At 37.1% G+C, this 23,012-nt stretch overlaps 1 protein-coding gene across 3 annotated transcripts in view; it reads right to left on the minus strand.

The window, feature by feature from the left end:
• Positions 1–23,012, minus strand: part of LOC126299036 (extended synaptotagmin-2-B) — a 183,235-nt gene that overhangs the window by 82,386 nt on the left and 77,837 nt on the right. Inside the window, exon 9 of one of the 3 annotated variants that reach the window (XM_049990676.1) lies at positions 10,599–10,684. The exons of the other annotated variants lie outside the window; for them this stretch is intronic. Within the exon in view, the coding sequence (XP_049846633.1) occupies positions 10,599–10,684 (86 nt within the window). The remainder of the gene's footprint in view (positions 1–10,598; positions 10,685–23,012) is intronic. 3 annotated transcript variants of the gene reach the window in all.

Below are 23,012 nucleotides of genomic sequence, written 5' to 3' on the forward strand. Positions count from 1 at the left end.
CCAGGTCATAGCAATCTATAAAAAGGGTAGGAAATTGGATGCACATAATTATCGGCCAATTTCACCTTCATCAATTTGTTGTAGAATCATGGAACATATTTTGTGTTCAGACATAATGACCTTCTAGATTCTGAGAAGCTCATCTGCAGAAACCAGCACAGTTTTAGGAAACAACGGTCAAGCGAGACACAACTGGCCATTTTTGTGCATGATATACAACAGGCTCTAGAAACCGGCTCCCAGGTTGATGCCATATTTCTCGACTTTCAAAAGGCGCTTGACTCAGTTCCGCACAGCCGCTTGCTCAAAAAAGTGCACACTTACGGCCTTTCTAATGACATATGCCGTTGGATAGATAGTTTTCTAACAGACGGGGTGGCTTCAACAGAAACAAGCGTAACTTCAGGTGTGCCCGTGGGCAGTGTAATAGGTCCGCTGCTTTTTATGATTTACATAAGTGATCTGGTTGACGGTACTGACAGTGGCATTAGACTGTTTGCCAATGATGCTGTAGTCTACAGGAAAGTAGTATCACATGAAAGTTGTTTACAAATCAATGAGGATTTGTAGAAAATAAATGTGTGATGTAATGACTGGCAGTTATCTCTCAATATTAGCATGTGTAATCTACTACATATAACAAGGCAAAAATCCCCATTAATGTATGAGTACAAAATAAATACCCAGTCTTTGGAAGCTGTAATGTCCGTCAAGTATCTAGGTGTGACTATTCGAAATGATCTCGAATGGGATGATCAGATTACACAGGTAAAGGGCAAGGCAATCTCTAGATTGCAATTTACTGGTAGAATCCTGAAGCGATGCACAGGGAGGGGGGGAAGGGTGGGGGGAAAGGGGTGTGTGCAATGATAGTTTAGACAAATGTGGGTGATAATGGCTGTGTCCCTTATGCCTCTGGAACATAACTGTTGTTATAGTAGAGCTACTTATTTCTTACTACACATTTTGAGAAGTCTGATTCATATATGTTGAAAAAGTGATACCTTACAGTTAAAACAACAGCAAATTCAATTACATACGAGGGGAGGTCGAAAAATTTCTAGCCTAACAAATAAAAAATGACAGAAATTTCGTAAGACCAATTTATTTTTCAATATAATACCTGTGTGCACTAATACACTTGCGGGCATGCTCGGATAATTTCTGCAGGTCTTCTATTTCAAGTCCAACCAAGTGTTCACAGCATCAATCACTTCATCATCATTGTCAAATCATCATCCTTTGATATCTTTTTTTCTTTTAGGTTTAGGAAAAGAAAAAAGTCTGATGGAGCCAAATCTGGAGAATACAGCAGATCATGTGGCAATTCAAACCTGCAGTCATGTGGTTACCAGTATTGCGAGGGCTTTGTGCACCAGTGCACTGTCCTGATGCGAAAGAACTCCATGTGCCAATTTTCTGCACCTTTTTTCTTTATCTCTTCTTTCAAACGATGCAGGAGGGTGCAATAGTATGATGCACTGATAGTTACCATTTCTGCATTCCAGAAGACCAATGCCATCACCTGACCAGATGATATTTGCACCTGGAAATTTCTTTGGAGGTAGGGGATGAAAGATATTTCCATTGTTGTGACTGTTGTTTTGTCTCAGGATCAAAGTGGTGAACCCACATTTTGTCCAGTCTCACATAACTTTCAAGAAAACTATCTTCATCCACTTAAAATTGACGGACAATTTCTTCACAACACAGTACACACTCTTGTCTCTGATCTTCATTCAAGTCTTGTGGGACCCACCGAGATGAAACTTTCCACATTCCCAAAATATCCACAAAAATGTCATGAGAACACCCATGGGAGATTCCAAATGTGCTTTCAATGTGCTGCAACATTGTCTGTAATCCACGATACAATTGTGCAGGATCATCAGTCACTATTCCATCAGTGGCAACAATGACATGCCTTCCACTCCTTAGCACATCTTCCACACTCGTTCTTCCGCGTTTGAAGTCAGACACCCAGTTTTTCCCTGTTGCAAGAGACGAAGCACTGTCCTTAAGTGCATTCCGCATGTTCTCCGCAATTTCCTTCAGCATCATTCCCTTCAAATGAAGGCATTCAATTGCAGCACGGTTCTTGATTCCCTTGATATTCAGCATTTTCCTTACACTATGGTGTACAACACATCCTAGCAGTAAAACTAACAAAGCTGGAGCCACAAAATTTGACTTGCATACCCACAAAGGGGCACCATAAAAGTAGGTGGTGCTGTTTGTATGAGACATTATGGTAACTGAAACCCTGGCAGATTAAAACTGTGTGCCCGACTGAGACTCGAACTCGGGACCTTTGCCTTTTGTGGGCAACTGCTCTACCATCTGAGCTACCGAAGCATGACTCACACCCGGTCCTCACAGATTTACTTCTGCCAGTATCTCATCTCCTACCTTCCAAACTTTACAGAAGCTCTTCTGCGAACTTTGCAGAACTAGCACTCCTGAAAGAAAGGATACTGCGGAGACATGGCTTAGCCACAGCTTCGGTAGCTCAGATGGTAGAGCACTTGCCCGCAGAACACTTGCCCGCGAAAGGCAAAGGTCCCGAGTTCGAGTCTCGGTCGGGCACAAAGTTTTAATCTGCCAGGAAGTTTCATATCAGCGCACACTCCGCTGCAGAGTGAAAATCTCATTATGGTAACTATCTTAGGCTAGAAACTTTTTGACCACCCCTCGTATAATGTTCCCTCCCTCCCTTTCTTTCTTTCTTTCAGGAATAATGACAAATAATTATCTGTGCTTATTTTCCTAACACTTAGTTAGTACCCCACACACACACACAAAAAAAAAAAAAAAAAAAAAAAAAAAAAGGGGGGGGGGTATTCTTCACTCACCTGATACTTAACATAGCTTCAACATAGAAAAGGAGAAAATTTTTACTATTGTTCCAGATCTTATAGTGCAATGTGCATTGAAACTTAATGGTGATTCTTAACATTGAACTTTTTACATGAAGGAAAACTTCTCTTAATTTTCTTCTACATTTAGATCAAGTTACTAATCCTAGCGCCACACTGAATGTTTGTTACGATATTACTGTATGTTCATGCAGTTAGGTTTAGGTTAACCTTTTGTAAAATACATAATATGTGATTATATGTTACAAGTTAAAACTGGTTTAACTTGTCATTCATAATGTATGCTGTATATACACTACACAGATTTAAGAGAAGTTGTTCTCAAATATATATGCCTCCCAGTTCAAACATGGTTGTAACAAATAATTGTAAAGTTAAGATATTACACCTGCAATATTCTTCTCGTGCAGTTTACTACTTCACCTGCACCAAGAAAATTCAAACGAATAAAGCCCATGTTGTAGAAAAATATAGGTGCCATGGGCAACATGATATTTTGCATAATGATGCAATATAACACAATTAAAATCCAAGCAGTGTTTTGGAAGCAGCAGAAAATTTGGAGTTTTGATACTGATTGTACTGACTCAATACAGATATGAAATTATTAACAACTGCAAGTATAATTTTGGAAATATTAATTTGCATATAAAGTAGTGATGGTGATGGGATGATTACATTTTTTGTCTTCTTGATTATAATAACCCTTATTTCTTTACAAAACAAAATAAAGAAAAGGTATCAATTATGATAATACCAAGTTGGCTAAATACTAAAACTGGTTATTTCTTTGAGTTAACAGAGCAACACAAGCGCATGAAAAATATGGTACAAATCCTTTAAATAGTTTTGGTTGCATCAATTTATTTTGGAGGCTATGCATAGCATTGGGTGATATCTCAAACATAGTGAGAGTGTCCTAATCAAAATTTTTGAAGTCTGAGTCAAACATTTTTCAGCCTATTAAACTGATTTTCAACTCGCATGTTAAAAGGTAAAGTTGTTTGTACTTCACATTAAACAGTCTGTCACATCCCCTCACAACTGACACAGTAAGTTGTCTTTTAGTTCAGAGGAATGCCAGGACATATTTCCACCTGAAAGAGGACCTTTCCTAGAGGAGCTATGTTTTGCTTTTTTTTAAAAAACATCACACAGTATCAATAGTAAATTTAGCATCTTTTAGTAATTACGAATGAGCCTAGTACACTCTAGTCATATTAACAACACATGCATATGCGTGTGTGTGTGCTGAAAATGGTTGAAGTGTTAAATAGATAACATCCAACACATTTCAAAGGTCAATGGACTATATCTATTGTCAACTGAAATGGCAACAATTATAAAAATATGAATAAAAATTAAAGAATAAATATTTGAACTGTAATAATGCATAAAATCAATAATTATTGTGCAGTCACATAATTTACGATTTCATTTTTCCTTATTAAAATAGCTTTTTACATAATCAATACAAATCACAGCTATATGCAGTAATGCAATCTAACTTTTACAGCTCTGCATAAATATCACTCACTATCTACAATGCATATACCGTAGCATTCCATTCAGTAACACCATTACAAAAAGAACAAAGTCCAAGAATTCAAAACTTACACTTCTAAAATTGGACAAGAATTACATTTATTTAATGGTTATTTCTATACATCTTCTGAGAGCAGCTTTATGCAACACAGTCATGTGTGTGTCCCCCAACTATGTTAGTGAATAGAACAAAGATATTAGTAGAATTTGCTGGAAAGTGCCAAAGATATAAAAGGTACTGCAGTTAAAACAAAAGAAAGTTTCCACTGCAGACTGTGAAAAGAACTGGACCACCTGAACAACAAGAAGCACCATTCTCTGGGTGAAATAGCACACAAAGCAGAAAAACAGACTGTTGTAAGATACACAATCACATGCAATATTGGAGATAAAGTAGTTGGAAAGATGAATGACAAAAGAAAATTAGTGGGAAATAAAAACCACTGAAGCTGATCATGCTCTAATGCTAACTTGTAACAAACCAGTTTGCACATTGTATATCACAGAAGTTAATTTCTTAGCAATACTGTCACACAGCACCTTTTTCATTTATAGAGCTACTTTATGGAAAACTTAGCTTTTAATTTCTTTTTATCCTTTAAAATCACACTGAAGTTGCCAATTAAACCCATTTCATTATCTTCTTCTACTATAGTATTTTACTCAAAATTTCCTTTGCTCTCTCTCTCTCTCTCTCTCTCTCTCTCTCTCTCTCTCTCTCTCTTGCTTTCCACTACACTCAGACACTATCTATCCCATTTCTAACCAATATAACTTTATGAGCATATAAGAAATATTACACTGCAGGAAAAGAACACACACAGTGCCCAGTTTGTTTAGCGCATGCTGCTTCTGTAAACAGTTGTCAGACGCTACAAGAGTACAAGATAAATAAATACTGAAGGCATTCTTTACTTTCGCTGCACCACAGTTGTAATAATAGTTTAATTCTATATGGTACCCTCCCCGTTTACAATAATTTAATTTCAAAACTTACCTATAATTTTTACATGTGTTCAAATAGCTGATATTGATATTAAGTTTCTATACCATGTTGTTTTACAATGTTTTAATCAATATAAATTTACAAAATTTCCACACTTTGTATAAGCTGCAAAAATAACATTTTGAGGTGTACACATCATCTACAAATGAAACGGGAACTAACAATATATAAGGTGTACGTCAGAAGTATTGACCCTGGCTGTTGAGACACTTGTCCCACTGTGACACAAGGCTGTGAAAGGCTGTCTCATAAAATTCTCAGGGCTGTGATCTTAACTAGTTCCACAAGTACAGCTGGACGTTGTCATCCGAGGTGAATCATTTGCTGCTCAGAGCCTTTTCAAGGGGTCCAATAATGACATAATCACAGGGAGAGAGGTCCAGACTGCATGGAGGTTGGCTGAGAACCTCCCATTTGAATTTCTGCACGAGTGCTGGCACTGTGTTGGCTGTATGAAGCTTTGCATTGTCGTGGAGCAGGATGACCCCACAATTGAGATTGCCTGGTAGTTTCAATTTGTTCACTTGGCGAAGGGTGGTCAAGGTTAGCAAGTAACGCTGGGCATTCACTGTTGACCTGTGCTGCAAGAAGTGAATCAGAAGGGGGCCATCTTGGTCCCCTTAAAAAGGTTCTGAGGGGGCAAACGATTCACGTCGGGTGATGCGTTTCATGGCGGACGACGATGTCCAGTTGTACATGCGGAACTGGTTAACATTGCACCCCCAGGAATTTTATGAGACAGCCACTCACTGCCTTGTGTCACAGTGGGGCAAGTGTCTCAACAGCCAGGGTCAATACTACTAACATACAAGTACTGGTTTCTGTAATTATGCCTCTGGCTCATTTCTTTTTTAATACACATTATAAAACTAGGTAATAACTGTCAATCTGTTATCAAAGGGTATGTATGATGTCACATAGAAGAACTGCAGCTGTAGGCTTCTTAGGTGTTGTCTGTGAAACTGTACTTACTAAATATCTGATAGGTTACCACCTGTGGTAAGTGTTGTTGTAATCAAATTTAACAAAAAGAAAGGAATGTAGTTTAGGGTGTAATGTCCCACTGCTGTTGAGGTCATTAGAAAAAGGGCACAAGCTCACATTGGACATTGGAGCAGGAAATTGGCCATGACTTCACAGAAGGAACCATCCCCTTAAAATTTAACAGTTGAACCAAAGGCTCATATGTGCAATTTAGTGTGGACTGCACAATTATGTAGAGACAAGATGCAGTGAAAGATAAGCTCCTGAGTCTATGAATTTTCACCTGTCACTTCAGGTTTCTTAACATAGAGCACATTACAACAATCCTACAAATTCTAGACATAGAAATAATTGAGATATGACAAATTGGATGTTGTACAACTAAATTACCACAAATACAAAACTAGCCACAAGCACTGACATTCACAAAGTGCTAAGAAAAATCATCAGATGTACCAGTTAGACATGTGAAAACCTCGATCCACCTCACTAAAAAGGAGGAGATCTATGGTTACCAAACATAGTCACTTCCAATTACTAGCTACAATCATATGTGCAGACACTGGTCTGTATGTGGTAACATAGTTGTTTTCTTTTTTAGTTAAACACTTCATTTTATGATATAATAAACTGAAGCTATATATGGCAAAAACATCTTAATGAACAACACCTACAAACATGCATTATTTAACACTGTCTGTTAGAAGTTCGGAATGTTACAGACTGCTGCCAGCATTGAAGACAAGAGAAAAAATACTAGCTCATTTAGACAAAGATGGAAAAGCAAATCATCCATAGCCTTTTTGAAGGAACATTTTGCCATTTAAATCATGGTACTCAAATGAGAATATGGAACTGTTTCTGCGGAATATGTAATCAGTGTTGTGATCACTGTACTTTACTCAGTTCATATTGTTTGATATGTCACTGTGTGCATTTAAAACTAAATAGCAGCAGAAGAAAGCAGTGGTTCTCCAACTGAAAGTGAGTGCGATAATTCGCTTTGTTGGTGATGTAGTAGGCACCCCAACAATGAACTGTGAAATAAATACAGAACAAACTTGCAGTCCCTTATAAGGATGTTATCCAGAACATCCGACATTCACAGCCAAAGAATTATATGAACATTTAATATGCAATACGGCTTTGACTTCACCAGTAACTGATTTTTGAAGGGTATAGCATTGCTGTGTGCCTCTGAAATACAGCAAATTAATTTTTTTCTGAATAGATGTTCAGATGAGTACAGATGGTCCTAATTTGTACATTTCAAAAGGCTCATTTCCATGAATAACAATGTACAAAATACTGTCTGAAGGACAATCTGAAATGCACTTGTAGTTATCTTCATAAATATAACTTCATAAGCATGCTTATTTGTGTGCAGCTTTCACTCATTAAATTATAGTACTTGTATTATGACCAATAAACATTGCTATGTCTAAAGACTTTCTGAAGCGCTACTTTGAGTGGAAATGTATGAAAATAACAACAACTGGAGGATCTTTTTAAAGACAAACTTTTCCTCAGATACCACATTTCTCAATAAATAAGTTATAACTAGTACAACTGCATTATCACACTTAACTTATAATTATGTGACCTATTGTGATAATTAAATGGTTAAAAAGTATGCAATGCTAATTCTACATTATTTCTAGTACTCTTAATAAAACATACTGTGTTGTGGAACAGGAGTGAGAGAGAGAGACAGACAGACAGAGAGAGAGAGAGAGAGAGAGAGAGAGAGAGAGAGAGAGAGAGAGAGAGAGAGAGAGAGAGACCCCTACAGCTGCAGCAAACAACTTACCATAAAGGAGCATCATTGTAGAAGTGTATACATAATTGGGAGCAAGGGACACAAAGGGGGGGGGGGGGGGGGTAAATGCAAGAAAAAACAGAAATAATTATGAGGCCCATTATTCTTTTTAATTTAGTAACAGCTATTGTGAGCAGAAAATTTTTACTTTAGTGGGACTGGAAGGCCGTGCTATGATCATGAGATGGTACACAGGACAACCTGTTACTGTAAGTAATAAAAGGCGGCGGAATAGCTGTTCCCAAGACAATATCTAATGTGCAGCAGATAGTGTGTCTGGGAACATACAGATCAATTGTAATCAAAGTGACATTGTTATCTGTGGCAAATTCTTTGGGAACTATAACTAGTAATAGCCCACAATGAGGATGATGGAGGAATTTCTGGTTATATTAACTTCAATTGATATGTTAACAACTATTATCTCAATGTTTGCAAAATATGTGAGTAATAATAATTCACATAATAGTAGGCAAACAGAGTGGTACTGTATACAATCACAGTGATCTGATTGCTGAAACCTGCGTAACCAGTAGCCATTTATTAGTTTGGACCATGTTGGGAGCAAAATTTATTTTGTAAACGGGAATACGCATTACATTTCTTTGTCAGTGAAATTAGTTTTATCGACTATGTGGAACTGGATGCTGATTAATTTCTCTGAGCAAAACCATAGTTACAGTACATAAGTTTATGGCACTTGAGTATTTGAGATTTTGCATCTGCCACTGTCCATTTAATAAGCGAAAAACCACAATTTATTAATGACTTTAGCAACCTGCTACCAATTTGAAGGTAACAAGTGAGTCATGAATGTGACTAAGGAGGATATACTGAGTGAAATGTTGATTTACATGGGCTCTTGGAGGAAATTACAGATGTCAAGAGCATGTACCTGCATTACGGGGCCACATGGGAACAGCCATTGGTTGCAAGTTTGGTCTTGGAAAAGTAATTAAGAGATGAGGTACTGTTGCAGGGTCTGAACAAAAGAAATAAGAAAAATAATATCACATTTACATGATTAAAAATAGTACACTGAAATAATCTCAGTGCATATTGTTAGTAACACACAAAACTGGGTGTCAGTGGGAAACTCACGCAGCTACATGGAAGTGTTCTGAAATAATGCAGGAAGAACTTCAGTTAAAAAGATATGAATTTGTCTAGCCATCTCCAATGAAATCACACACAAAAGAACTAATTTTGTTTTATTTTCAGGAATGGTTAAAATTCTGACTTAGCAAACACATGCAGGTAGTACGATCCTATAGCAATGTATCTGGATCCTAGTGGTAAAATTTTTAATGACAATTACTGCCACCATCTGCAACCTGTGAATTTAGTTATGTGCATGTTCAGCACATTACTTGAGATTCAAAAGTCCATTTAATTTCCTTAGTCTCAAGTGATGGCTCACAAATACATCTGGTTCACAACTGCAACTTATCTGGGAACTTTTCATAAGCAAAAAATATACAGTCACCATCAGTAACAGAATGTGCTACAAGTGTGTACTTTATAAAAGAAATCAATCTGCAATATGTTACATTACAGGATCTTGCACTTTTAATATTTCCACCCATGAATGATGGTGCTGTGATATCATTATTATTTTAAGGTATCATTAAGCTTTTTTTAAAAATAATCAACAGCAGCTTAATTTGAAACGGAAACTTTTTCACATGATATTCTTAATATACTGACTACCTTTTCATTCAGATTGTTCAGTGTGCTTACAGTCAACTGTGATGGGCACAAAATATTCTTTCTATCTTCCATACATTCATCATTTTAGAATGTTGCACAAGACTTATAAAGAACAGATTACAATCAGAATGTACATTATCCTCTGATTGCAAATAAAATTTTATTTTGGGCTTATTTAATGTACAAAAAAGATAATATAGTTAACATACACATTTCTGAAACAATGAATGCCTGTCATCAAAATTCATTAGTTACTGACAGATCCTAATCTCCATCATGAAAAAAATGAGCATAATAAGGACTAACCTGGTTAACTATTCAGATAAAAATTGTATACAGGAATCTCACTTGTCACAATGCAGATCCTGCATCCTGGACAAGTTCGACATTCAATTCTTTAATTCCATGTGTGGAATGAGGCATTTCTCTAAAAACATTAAGTTCATTCATCTTTCATGTATGACCATGGAGATGCTCCTGTCTTTACTTTGTTACTATAACCCAGTCCCAAATTTACAGCAAATATGAGAACGAAGACTTGGTTAACACAGATCAACGTGTTTGAAAACACCCAGTTTTATGTCACACGTTACATATTTATTTGCCTCATTAAAGATCATGCTGAAATGTGGGTAGGTGAAATATGCTGGATTCTCACCTGCCAAGACTTTCATCCGCTGAAGAGTCATCATAATCCATCAGATGCAACAGAAGCTCTTGGCTGCGTGAGTCAAACACGATGCTCTGGGGGTGCAAGCAGGCTCACAAACATCAAAGCAGTAATGCCACACACAGTAAATACGCAGTATACTCATAAAGCAAAAATAAAAAGTATTTATTAACCTCATATGCTAAAAACCACCTAATCTTTGGGATGACGACATACTTTAAATACAATGAAGAGTTTTAGAACAGTTCATGCATGATTCAGGAAATTAAATGTGAAATTGCAGTTTCGGGGACATGACAGCTGTGTTTATACAAAATTTGGGATATTAGAGGATTATTTGTAACAACTATTTAAACTGAATCTAAGGGCAGTTAAAATAGATTTAGATGCCTCTTCAAAACATCTGTAAAGAATATAGACTGTGTCACCTCGTACTCTTAAGCATAGTATAGTGAGCACATGAATAGTAATATTATCTGCTGTGATTTACAACCAAGTTAATCCCATTCTAACTGACAAATCTTAGTGCATTAAACTCTGACTTCAGACAATAAAGCATTCCTAATCTACTAAATTGCATAATTTGCACAATAAAGGGCAGCTATCAAACAAAATGGAGTAAAATATATGCATATAAAATCTAAACTATGAAAATTTACATCGGCTCTGAAAATGTGGTTTTTTAGTTTCAGTATTAATGGCAGTCTTCACTGAGGGGAGCATGTACTACAAAATATGAATCACTTACTACAAAAAAAAAAATCTTCAATTTGACTGTAAAATATCACTGTAGGTCCTTATACAATTAACTTTGCCATACTTCAAAGCACTTAACAAGGACCACCAACATTAAACCTATTTTTAAATTAATTTGATAACAACAAACCTAAAATAGTTCACTGTAGGTTATTAACTGCATGACACCCATTACAGATAAAGACTGAAGTAGTTTGGTCCGCATGCAATGATATCTAGTCTTCAAACAAGCAAAGTGAGTAACACACAAAAAGATATCAAATTAAATTTTGGCTTCAAACTACAACTGGAAATAAATGTGTGTGGCTGTCTTCCCTTCAGTGAATTGTTTTGGGAAAGTATTGGTGAGTTTACTTCAGAGATTATGAAATAAATTACTATTTCAATTTTGAAAGTCCTTACTCTTAGAGAGTACCCAAGAAACTGCTGCCCACAACACCCTAGCCATAAATCATAAAATAATTTAATTGTCTAACAAATTATATTCACCTTATCCAAGCTTTTAAAGGAAATTTTCTTAGTTATACCCAGAAATGTAAAATATTGTGCTTCCAAAATAGGTCCTGGGGGATGGGGGATGGGAGGGAGCAGAGATGAGATGAGGTCCTGGGGGACAGAGACAGAGACAGAGAGAGAGAGAGAGAGAGAGAGAGAGAGAGAGAGAGAGAGAGAGAGAGAGAGAGGGGGGGGGGGGGGGGGGGGGAGGGATAGGGGATGCTGACAGACAGTCAAGGGCAGCAGGGCAAGCAGGGAATGAGAGTGAAGATACTGTATGTGAGAAAATGAAGGGGGTGAAAGTTTCTTAAGGTAACCCAGACCTCTCTGTTAGCAATTCAACTCAAACAACTCAATCCATTGCTTCGTTACATATTTCTATTTGTCTTACCTTTCTTTTAGCTCCTGACAAAGAAGTCACTGAATACAAAAGCTTGAAATTATAATCATCAACTACTGTACATTTAAGTTTGGCCGATACCAACAGCTCCTGTTTACCTGATTCACAAGTACCTGGTGTATCTCTCCCTATTTATGTTCTCTAACACAATTTTAAAAAATACATTTTAATTCAGTTTTTCAACACAGTGATAGTGAAAATGATGGCCAATACTTGCAGCATGCAGTAAGTATTTTTCTTTTTAGTACATGCAGCATTCTGTTTCGTTTAGTTTTATACTTTCATATTTTTAACTAAAAGCAGAAGTACGAAACAAGTATCTTGGTGGTATTTGTGGAAAGCACATGAAGAATCGAGATTTACTACAGATCAATCATAACAGTACGGAATAATTTTAATGTATTAGGCTTTTCATTTAATTATCCCTCTTCTTCATGAAGATCAAACTTGGACCATAAATACCTAGATATACAGAATTCCAGGTTTAGAAATGGACTCTAGCACTTAATTTGAGTTATGTTCTCTAGAGGTCCAATAAGCCCATGAAACAGACTTTCAGTGGGCTACTGTTTGAATTTCTCACGACTGTTGTTGATTGGTTTGTTCTCAATTGAAACTGACAGGATCATTGTGCCCATAACTTGGTGGACAAAGAATCATAGTTACAGAGCAAATGAAAATGTGAGAAAGTAGCAAAATGAAGTCAGGTAAGGGTTTAATGTCATTTAGATCACTAGGTCACCAGAGACAGGAACAACTAATATGCTAAAAGCACAAATAAAACAGTAATGCTTTCCCAAATTCAAGCTTAGGCTTAACAATTCCATTTAACATTTAATATTAAGGCACCAGAAAGTAACTTCTCTCCTGCTATTGGTAGTAAGTGCACTTAGCTAACACCGTGAAAGAGTTGCAAATCTTGTAATCATAGTTTAGCTAAAACCAATTTTGTTGAAAGCGCTTGTCTTTAAGCTTAATATTTAGGCTTTTCCTTCACATCATTAGTGCTAAATACAGTAATGAATTACAACCTCTTATGCATTTTTCAAAGCAATGTAGATTAAAACAGATACTGTATCACTAAGGACAATTTATTTGTTTTATTTTATGGCCAAAACAGTTTCTCAGTGTCTATATTAGAAAATGGGAGGTAAACTACCTTCAACACAACAGCAGGTCTTTGACAATGTAAATATTTTTCAGTTGGCAAGGAAAGTAGCACTTCTATTACATTCTGAAGGGATTGTACCCCTTCAGGGTATCTACACTAGAGAGAACTGCCACTGTGTATACATAACAGACTCTCTGCCATGTCTCATTAACAGAGATCATCATTATCACCCAAGGGTTGAAATAAGAACCAAGGGCTGTGGCCACAGACTTGCAGTGATCTGTGACCATGAGAGTTGGCAGCCTAGTCTGGTGCTGTAGCCTAGAGTGCACACAGTGAGAATCTAGTAAGGACAGTTGACCCCCACCCTCTAGGGAAGGAAAAAAAAAATTCACAAACTGAACTTGGATCCAGTAAAGCCAGACAGACAAGACACAATAATTCAGTAGCAGTCTGAAGAAAGCAGAACATGTAATGGACATTGACTAATAGCAAGTGTTCTCAGAGAGCTATTTGTGGTGAAATTTCCTCCTCCACTTGTAGGCCAGACCTCAGGTATGGGTACACTGTTAAGAGCAGTTCAGTAAATTTACAGCCCAGTACATTCCAATGTTTCCCTAATCTCTGCCTGAAGCTTTTTTTATGTTTTTCCAAAGCTTCACAGTTTCATCACCATAAATTACTTTTCTCACAATAATAAATCCATCGCTAAATTATTTTAACTTGCAACAGAGGTGCAAGTTTCATCCACCAATGTTACAATTCCCAACCTTTTAGCACACCAAATCATACAAAAAAAAAAAAAAAAAACCAATGTTACAATTCCCAACCAAATCACACAAAAAAAAAAAAACAATACATTTTGGAGATATTTATGATGCAGTGCAGATCAATAATTTTAGCTACCTGGGATCTACTTTAGAAAAAAAGAGATAAAATTAAATGTTGAATTTAATAAAGGAATTATTAATAGTCAGAAGGTCACTGGGATCCTGAGCTCATTTTTATGAAGCTTGACTGTGATTAACAGAACTAAAAGAATCATATTCAAGTTGATATTATAGAATGTAATCTTGTAAGGACAACAAACAAGAAATATGTCAATAAACTGACAGTATTAGCAGTGGCTAGTTTTGGAGATCAGCAAGAATTTGATCAGAACAAAAAGTAAGGAACAATGTAGCATTAAGAGAACGTAACTGAAACAAGGTGCATGTGACTTGCTGGATAGAAGGATGCAGTGGTATGGCACATATAAGAACAATGGAAGAAAATGAAAGAAGGAGAAGAAGATGACCTATGACTACCTGGCTCCAAAATATACAGTTGATAATGAGAAGACATGGTGCAGAAGATGAAGATACACACGATTGAAAACATGGAGGAACATCTTGAAGGGACAGTGTTGAATACTTGTGCACTAATACGTTAAACTTTCTGAGCTACTGTATGTTGAAGAAAGAACCTTGGTACTGAGGAAACCTCATTTAACAATAGTAATAAATTGAACTGCATATTTTTATAGTATGCACGTATAAAAATGAAAGCTGCCAAATATGGCACGTAAACTTTGCAAACACTTAAATCTGTATGGTGCCCGCTTGGTTTGCTTCCATCAGCTACTTACAGGAGGGGTATGTGATGTTACAAAACTGTATTTCTTATGGTAAACAGAGAACTAACAATGTTTATTTTAATCTCATTGTGAGCTAAAGTCAAAGTATATCTCTGGAAGCTTCTTTATTCTTATACGTCATTAAGTTGTTGTCTGTGTGTGTTCCTTGTTTGGCTCAGCATTGTGAGAGTTCTTTTAATGTTGGATCAAGTAGTGTATTTAAATCAAAATACAGCATTTCAGTGATCCCAACGTGATTTGAACATACAGCTAAGCAGTTAGCATCAAATGGTTTAGTCTAACATTTACACCACTAATTAAAAGTGTGTCTAAGGTGCCACAAATTGTAGAGTTTGAGAGAAATGCTGCCCACTGCCCTAACTGGTCTCCACATTATCATCAAGATCATAATGCTACAACAGATGAAATAGTCTATGGGCAACCAATCAGTTTGCTCAGTGAATTCTTCAACAATACATCTAACAATTTTATCCAATTGTGTTGACAGATTAATCAACTTTGACTCATCAAAGTAGGTGTTTGTAGTTCACAAAGCTCAACTGATGGATTACATCAACACCCGAGTATTTGACTGCTACAGGTAGGAATGGAAGCCATTAACAACTTTCTGCAACCTCAACAGTTCATAAGTTGCTACTTTTTCTCAGCCTTGCTAACTAGTACTGTCACTTCTTATGCAACCGTATACTTCTGGATGCTCTACTGAAAGACTTCTTAGCAGATTCACTGAAACCAAGAGAAATTACAATGGGCCACCAAACCAGACACTGCCTTGAACAATGTGAAGACAGCTAGCACAGAGCTCACATATTTAATACACCCTGTTCTCTAAGCAGCACTCGCTTTGATGACTGATGTGTCTGCAACCGCAATAGATGCTGCATGTCAACAACAGATAAAAGAACAATGGCATCCCTTGGTATTATTCAGTCAATAGCTGTCTCCTAAGACCCGTGTGTGGCTTACGCTTCTACAAAGAAATTCTATCATATGCTTAATGGTTACACCATTCACCAATTACATGTCCATAATTACATGCAAACTCGACTAAGAAATACCTTGGCACAGCAAGATGATTATGGTGTGGCTGAATATAGATACAAATGGTAAAGTTTTTGTACATCAGTGTATGGGCAATAAACATAATCATATCATAAGCCATAGCACTAGACACACCCAGGCTCATTGCACAGGCGATCACTGATGCTGTCACTGTAGCAGTGGTGGGCAAAATACAGGAAACTCTTGAGATGAAAGTGAGCAAGATCTTCGAAAGAAATTGAGGATAGGGAATGACTGCTTGAAAAGAAGCTGGTTGCGAAATATGACAAGCTTGCACAAACCAGAGATGCTATGAGTTTGGACTGTTCAGGATTCCTGAAAATCAACAGATAGAATTATGGCTCAGTCCTGCCCAAGAGAAGCTATGCCTGCAAATGACTCTGAATGACAGACATAATTCATTGAATAGGGTGTAAGCTGCAAAGATCTCCAAAACCTAGACCGATAATACTAAAGTTTGCATTGTACAGGAAAAGAACTGGAATTTTCAGAGCGAAGAAGAAACTTTCAAAGTCAGGTCTGACAATACATGAGATCTCACTTCTGAAAGACTAAAGATTTTGAACAGTGTGAACTCTAGATTTGGGCTACAAAATGTGTGTACAAATGAAGAGTGAATAATGGTGAAGACTGAAAATGGAAAAAGATTAGCCTGCAATGTGTAGAACTTAAATGCCTGTGCTTGAGGAGCTACAAGGGTGTAAACTCTTGCTGCCTCTAGTTTGTGTGTTTATTTCTGTGACTATTTTGTAATGAACAATTTATTTTTTACAATACTTTCTTTAAAATAGTTTTATGTTATTATCATTTGTTTGTTTAGGCTTACTTTTAACACCAGTTATAAATATTCTGTTCAACTCTCATACTTTCAATACCAATATAATACGTTGTTTTCATTATTACTTGAATATTCTCACAGGGCACTTATTCAGACAAATAATTTACTGCCTTGCTTCTATTTTTATTTAGCAATTTATCATCACATTACAGTTGTTACTAATAATTAGAAGGTTTCATAATACACATTGATTTTATTCTGTTTATCTTGCTGCCAGTACTGTTGAGCACAGATTATTGTAGTTCTGTTTAGTAAAGTCCTTCTCCTGTCTCCAGTCAGCTGCTGAATGACTGGCTGGCCTTGAAAACAGTTCCTTCCTTCTCCTTGAAGATACCTGCCACTCTCCATTTCCAGGAACCCTGCTCCCTTACCTCCTAAGAGCGCTGCTCCATAATGCATTGTTTCCTCACCTCACTGATCCAGTGTTGCCAATGTCCATTAACGGTATCCTTGCAAACTTTGCGCCCAAATGGACTAACCTGCACATTGAACATGCCAACGTCCAATTTCTGACAGCTCACCTTGATGAGTACTGTCACATATTTCATGAGATAAACATCCATGAAATACATCTGTCGGAGACCTGACTCAATCCCGGTATTCCCACAAGTTCAGTAAATCTAGATGGCTATATCTTTTTAAGACACAACAGATGTAACTGACAAGAGGGTGGAGTAGGGATGTACATATGCTCTGATTTTGTCACTTTCTGTGCTACACACGTCCAACAATAATGAAGATAAACAAATGTAATATATCTTCATACAGATCAAATGCTTGATACGTGTCCTCTATAAACCTTCTAAAGTAGGCAAGTTTGCCTGCTTCAAAACTGTTCTTTCAAGTCTCAAATAGATGTACGAGCATATAATGTGACACTAATATAAATTTTCTAGACAATAGTCCAGCTAGCATAAAATTTAAGTGGATGCCCCTTTTTTTTTTTCAAATATGTCGCCTACTTGAGCTTGCTACTACCCATCATATGAACAGTTGTCACACTATCAGACATATTTGCAATGAAATCCCCAACCAGAGTAATTCATCCTTCTAAAATATCTGTACCTGGAATGTCTGCCCATGACATAATTTTCCATGGCATACTTGGAAGAAGGTCCCAGAAAGAAGCTGCAACCTGACTACATACTGAGACTTTGTACACATTAGTTTATCTGAACTTGCAACTGAGGCACAAAAAAATAACTTGGTGGATGTCTTCTATTCCTTTCTCAGACATAAACGAAACATTTCATGGGTTTACTAACAGACTTATTCAGATATATGACAAACATGCCCCCCTTTAAGACCAGAAAAGTAAGAAGGAAACCTGCACATTTGCTAACTGAAGAACTAAAACAGCTCGTCAATCTCGGAGAGGCTGCACATCGGACATACAAACAGCAGTGCCCCACATGTGAAAATCATATTACTTATGAGCAGAAGTGGAACGGAGTCAATCAAGCTGCACAAAATGGAAAACTCAGGAATGCCCTTACATTAGCCGACAGCAGGAACAGACCAATTATCGAATGGAAAAACCTGTGTTGTCTTGGTACAGCCACAGTAAAGGCTGCAGCCAATCCTGTCGTACCAGGTGATGTGAGGAACTGAACTGGTACTTCACATTACCTATCACCAAAACTGAACCACAAATGAAACATACTCATTGATTACTTCATGGGGGTAAATGACTGTAGCCACGAAAGATTCTATCTAAAGCATGTTACTTGCAAAACTGTCAAAAAAGCCATCAGCATCTATTGGACATGACGGCGTCACAGTCCTAATGATGAAGCTTATTACTGGCCCATTACTGCCCACTATAAACAGATATCTTCAACCACTCCTTAGTTACAAGTCTTTTCTCTGAGACCTGGAAACAGGGACTAGTTAAGCCATTACCTAAAATGAATGTTGCTACACCACCCTCTGGTTACCGACTAATGACATTCTTCCTGCGTTGTCCAAAGCCTTAAAATATACAGTCCACAACAAGCTAACGAAGTACAAACAACCTACTACACCAATACCAATCAGGCTTAAGTAAACATCACATCACAACATATGCCTTAATTAAGGTAACAGACGACCTGAAGCTTGCAACGGATCCACAAGAGGCAACTATTATGTTATTCCTAGATTTCAGCAAAGCCATTGACACTGTCTACTATGACATTTTACTCGTCAAACTTAGCAGCCCAAAATTACTTGTCAAGTGCAATGCAATGACTTCGCTCACACCTGACATTTCACCAGCACTGCATCACGTCCTGCACCATAAAGTCACGATGGAGGCAGGCAGTATCAGGCAGCCCCGTGGATATGGTATTAGGTCCTACACACTTTTCACTGTATTAGGTTTGGGCATAAATTCACAGCATTGCTATTGTCATTTGGAGATAGTGAGTGGAACTGTGGGTGCTAGAAAATGGAGTGCCAAGTGGAGAAATCAGAACACTTCTGATATATTCTTCTGTTTGAGTGACAGCAAGAAACATTAGTGCCGTCTATGGCAATGATACCATTGGACACAGCATGGCAAGAAAATGACATCAGTGACTCTCCACATTCAGGAAGACTTTTGCGGTTTGAAGAAGATCATTCACACACATTAATCCACAATGACCCACATCAGTGTTTTCGAGAACTGGCAAATGTAATGAACTGTAGTCATTCCACAATCTTGTGACATTTCCATGTAATAATGGGGATGGTACAAAAATTGGGTGTACATGCACAACATGCTCCAAGCCAAAATCAGTAAAACCAGCAGGTCACCATATGTGCATCTCTGCTTGTTCGTCATCAACTGGCTTGTGAACATCAACCATTCTTATCCTGTATCGTTACTGGTGACAAGAAATACGAGTCTTTATGCTAAAGTAAGGAAAAGAGAAGAATGGGTGAGCATTTACATGTACAAAGACTTGCGTGCATCCACAAAAGATAATGTTATGCATCTGGGGGAACAGTGATTGTGTAGTATGCAACAAATTGCTTCACTGTTGACATTTATTCTTAACAGCTGAGGCATCTTGCGGAAACAATCCTAGAATGACAACCAGTAAGGCTGCATGAAGTGATGCTTCTCTATGATAATACCTAACAGCCACCCACATCCTGCTAGACTGAGCAAAAAACATTAAACAGGAATTGGATTAGGAATTCATTCTGCAACCACCTCACTCACCTGATCTCGGGCCCTCAAATTTTCACCTTTTCCATTCTCTAACAAAAACCTTCAATCAACTTCCTTTGCGGAGGAAAATGTGGTCTGAACATGGCTTGCCAAGTTCTTCACCACATAACCACGTGGTTTCTACAGTCATGAAATCGACATCTTACCACAGTGTTGGTCAGTTGTTAACAGTGAAGGAGAATTTATTACTGATGACTAAAGTCTACATTATATGTACCTGTTGTGTTTATTAATGTTACGAAAAAAAATGCTACAAACTTATGCACCAATCCAATACATAAATGATGTGTCATTTGTCTTGTCCTATTGCAAATGCCACATGAACACTGATACCTACACACTTGAAGACAGCTACCGAGACTCTCAATACCATCCCATGTGCACTATCAAAATGGTTGCCAATTAAAACTCAAGTGGTACTGGTTGGTCATTCTAGGCTCATTAGCCTGAAATATCAGGAATCCCCACCATCTTTAACCCTAAATGGGACAACTATCAACTTCTCATTCAGCAAAGAGTCTAGGAATAATAACAGATGAAAAATTTTAATTGGACTGAGCATGTAACTGTAAAGTGCAGGAAGGCATCAGCATCTCTCCACGCCCTACAAAAATATGAAAAGCTCTTCCCTCTTGATCTGAAAACAAAACTTACACAAACACTTATACTTCCAATTATTGATTACAGCAATGTTATCCTGCAAGGCCCTTCTCAGCAAAGTTCATGGCACCAAGAACTAGTTATGAATACCTGTGTTTATTATATATGTGATGTTTGACTCCTTGATCACATTTCACCATCTACGCACAGCTATTCTGGCTGTGTACAGCCAAGTGCAGATATTTTCATACCCTGTCTTCTGCACAGTCTTACCAATGAACAGAATCACTCGTATCTTTCCTCGAACTTAGAGCTCATTGAACAACATGGCAGAAACACCTGTCCCCATCAGAGCAAAATCCTTTCTGTCCCAGTCCACTGATCAGCTGTCTTCTCACAGTTCTTCTCATTAGCAGGAACCAAATTTTGGAACAACCTCCCACATTATATTACAGAACTAAGTAACACCTCCAGTTTCAGAAGACAGGTAATGACATATCTACTAAAACAACAATAATATTACCATTGTCCCTGTACGCACTCATTACCCTCGTACATGCCTCTTTCCAACCTGATCTCCTCATTTTCCAATATTTTTAGCTGATGTAGTCTCCTTGAATTTCCTTTTTCCAGAACTTGCTATACAAGAAACATCTATTGTGTACACCTATAAATTCTTCTTATATCTGCCACTATCATCATCATCATCATCATCATCATCATCATCGTTATTATTATTATTATTATTATTATTATTATTATTATTATTATTATTATTATTATTATTACTACTACTACTACTGTTGTTATTAGTGGCTGCAGTGTAGTAGTACTAGTGTTGTCAGTATTAACTTTGTTAGTTCATAGACAGTATAATTTACTCACACCACCATTTCAGACACTCAGATAATTTTAATACTAGTTGTCATATTGAAATTTATTTTCTTACATAACTGTGATGTAATAGACACTGTATATGTGAAACCGTGGTCTGATGTGAGAGAGGGCCTGATGGTCCTAATCAGACGAGTTTAAATAAATAAATGTAGCTCTAAGCACATTGGGCCCACGCAACCTACAATTTGAAAATGTACACATTAACTGTTGGAACTTGATCATCATCTGAAGGACAAATTTATTCTGTAACAACCATCTGTCACTGCAGTCTGGGAGCATCTCTGATAAAATATAAAAATGCATTTCTATATTATTAAAGACAAATTTTATTACATATGGTGTAGTGAACACACCCTCTGGCAGCAGCAGGATGTGACATCATACGATGGGTGCAGTAAGGGGATGCAAGAGAGGAGTGATTATTTTGTGTTTGGTGGCAATGAGGGCCACATCTGTTGGATAAGATCATACCTATGAGTTGAATAAATGTGTTCAGTGTGCATGGCACTTATTTCAACCAATCACAACTATTCTACAATTATTTAACAGTTCTATATTTTTTTAAAACTGTGCTGTTAGCACTAGTAACAAAGAGGGTGGGGGGGGGGGGGGGGCGACTAGAGGGCAGGAGATGAAGAGTTATTAAGTCTATTTTATGAGTCGTAAGTCAGTGTGTATCTCTGGATGAACTTTATTCTTACAGAGCATTAAGTTGTTATGTTCCATGGTCAGCACAACATTGTTCATGGTCTCATGAGTGTCTTATTAACATTGAAAAATAAATTATTTGTTCTAAAACACTACACAATATTCACTCCAGGTCTGTTTTATACTTTGCAAAATGAAGTTTGTGGTGGTGGCCTGATCAGCAGTGTAGCCCAAGGTAGGACTGGATGAAAGAAACATACCAGGTAGATGCCATACTCATTTACGTGTTTGTCAGTACTAAAGAGCTGTATTCAGTGGTTTTCCTATCCATACTTTTATATTAAAAAATATGCATTTTAATTGATACATTGCATTGAATACCTCTCCACAGTAGGTCATTTTTTGTACAATTTTTTAATGTAAGAGTTTGGGAAACATGAAGTCCACAGATTTTACTACAAAGAAGTTAACAGGAAATAGGGTATTTTGGTGTAACATAACATCTAGGGCATCGGTTCCTTGTGTGGTAAACGGTCATTCTAAACTTATACATAAACCTCAGACTTATGAAAAAAAGTCAATATTCAATTTAAACATTAGATAATTGTTAGGTACTAATATTAGCAAACTACTGTTTTACGAATCTTGCATTACCTGTCACATTACCATTTACGCAATATTTTCTCATACCTAACCATCCCATTTGTCAAAATTACTGGTAATGTAACATTTTGCATTTGAGCCTCATTATGTTTTTATA

Source organism: Schistocerca gregaria, chromosome X (assembly GCF_023897955.1).
Source record: "Schistocerca gregaria isolate iqSchGreg1 chromosome X, iqSchGreg1.2, whole genome shotgun sequence".
Lineage (NCBI taxonomy): Eukaryota > Metazoa > Arthropoda > Insecta > Orthoptera > Acrididae > Schistocerca > Schistocerca gregaria.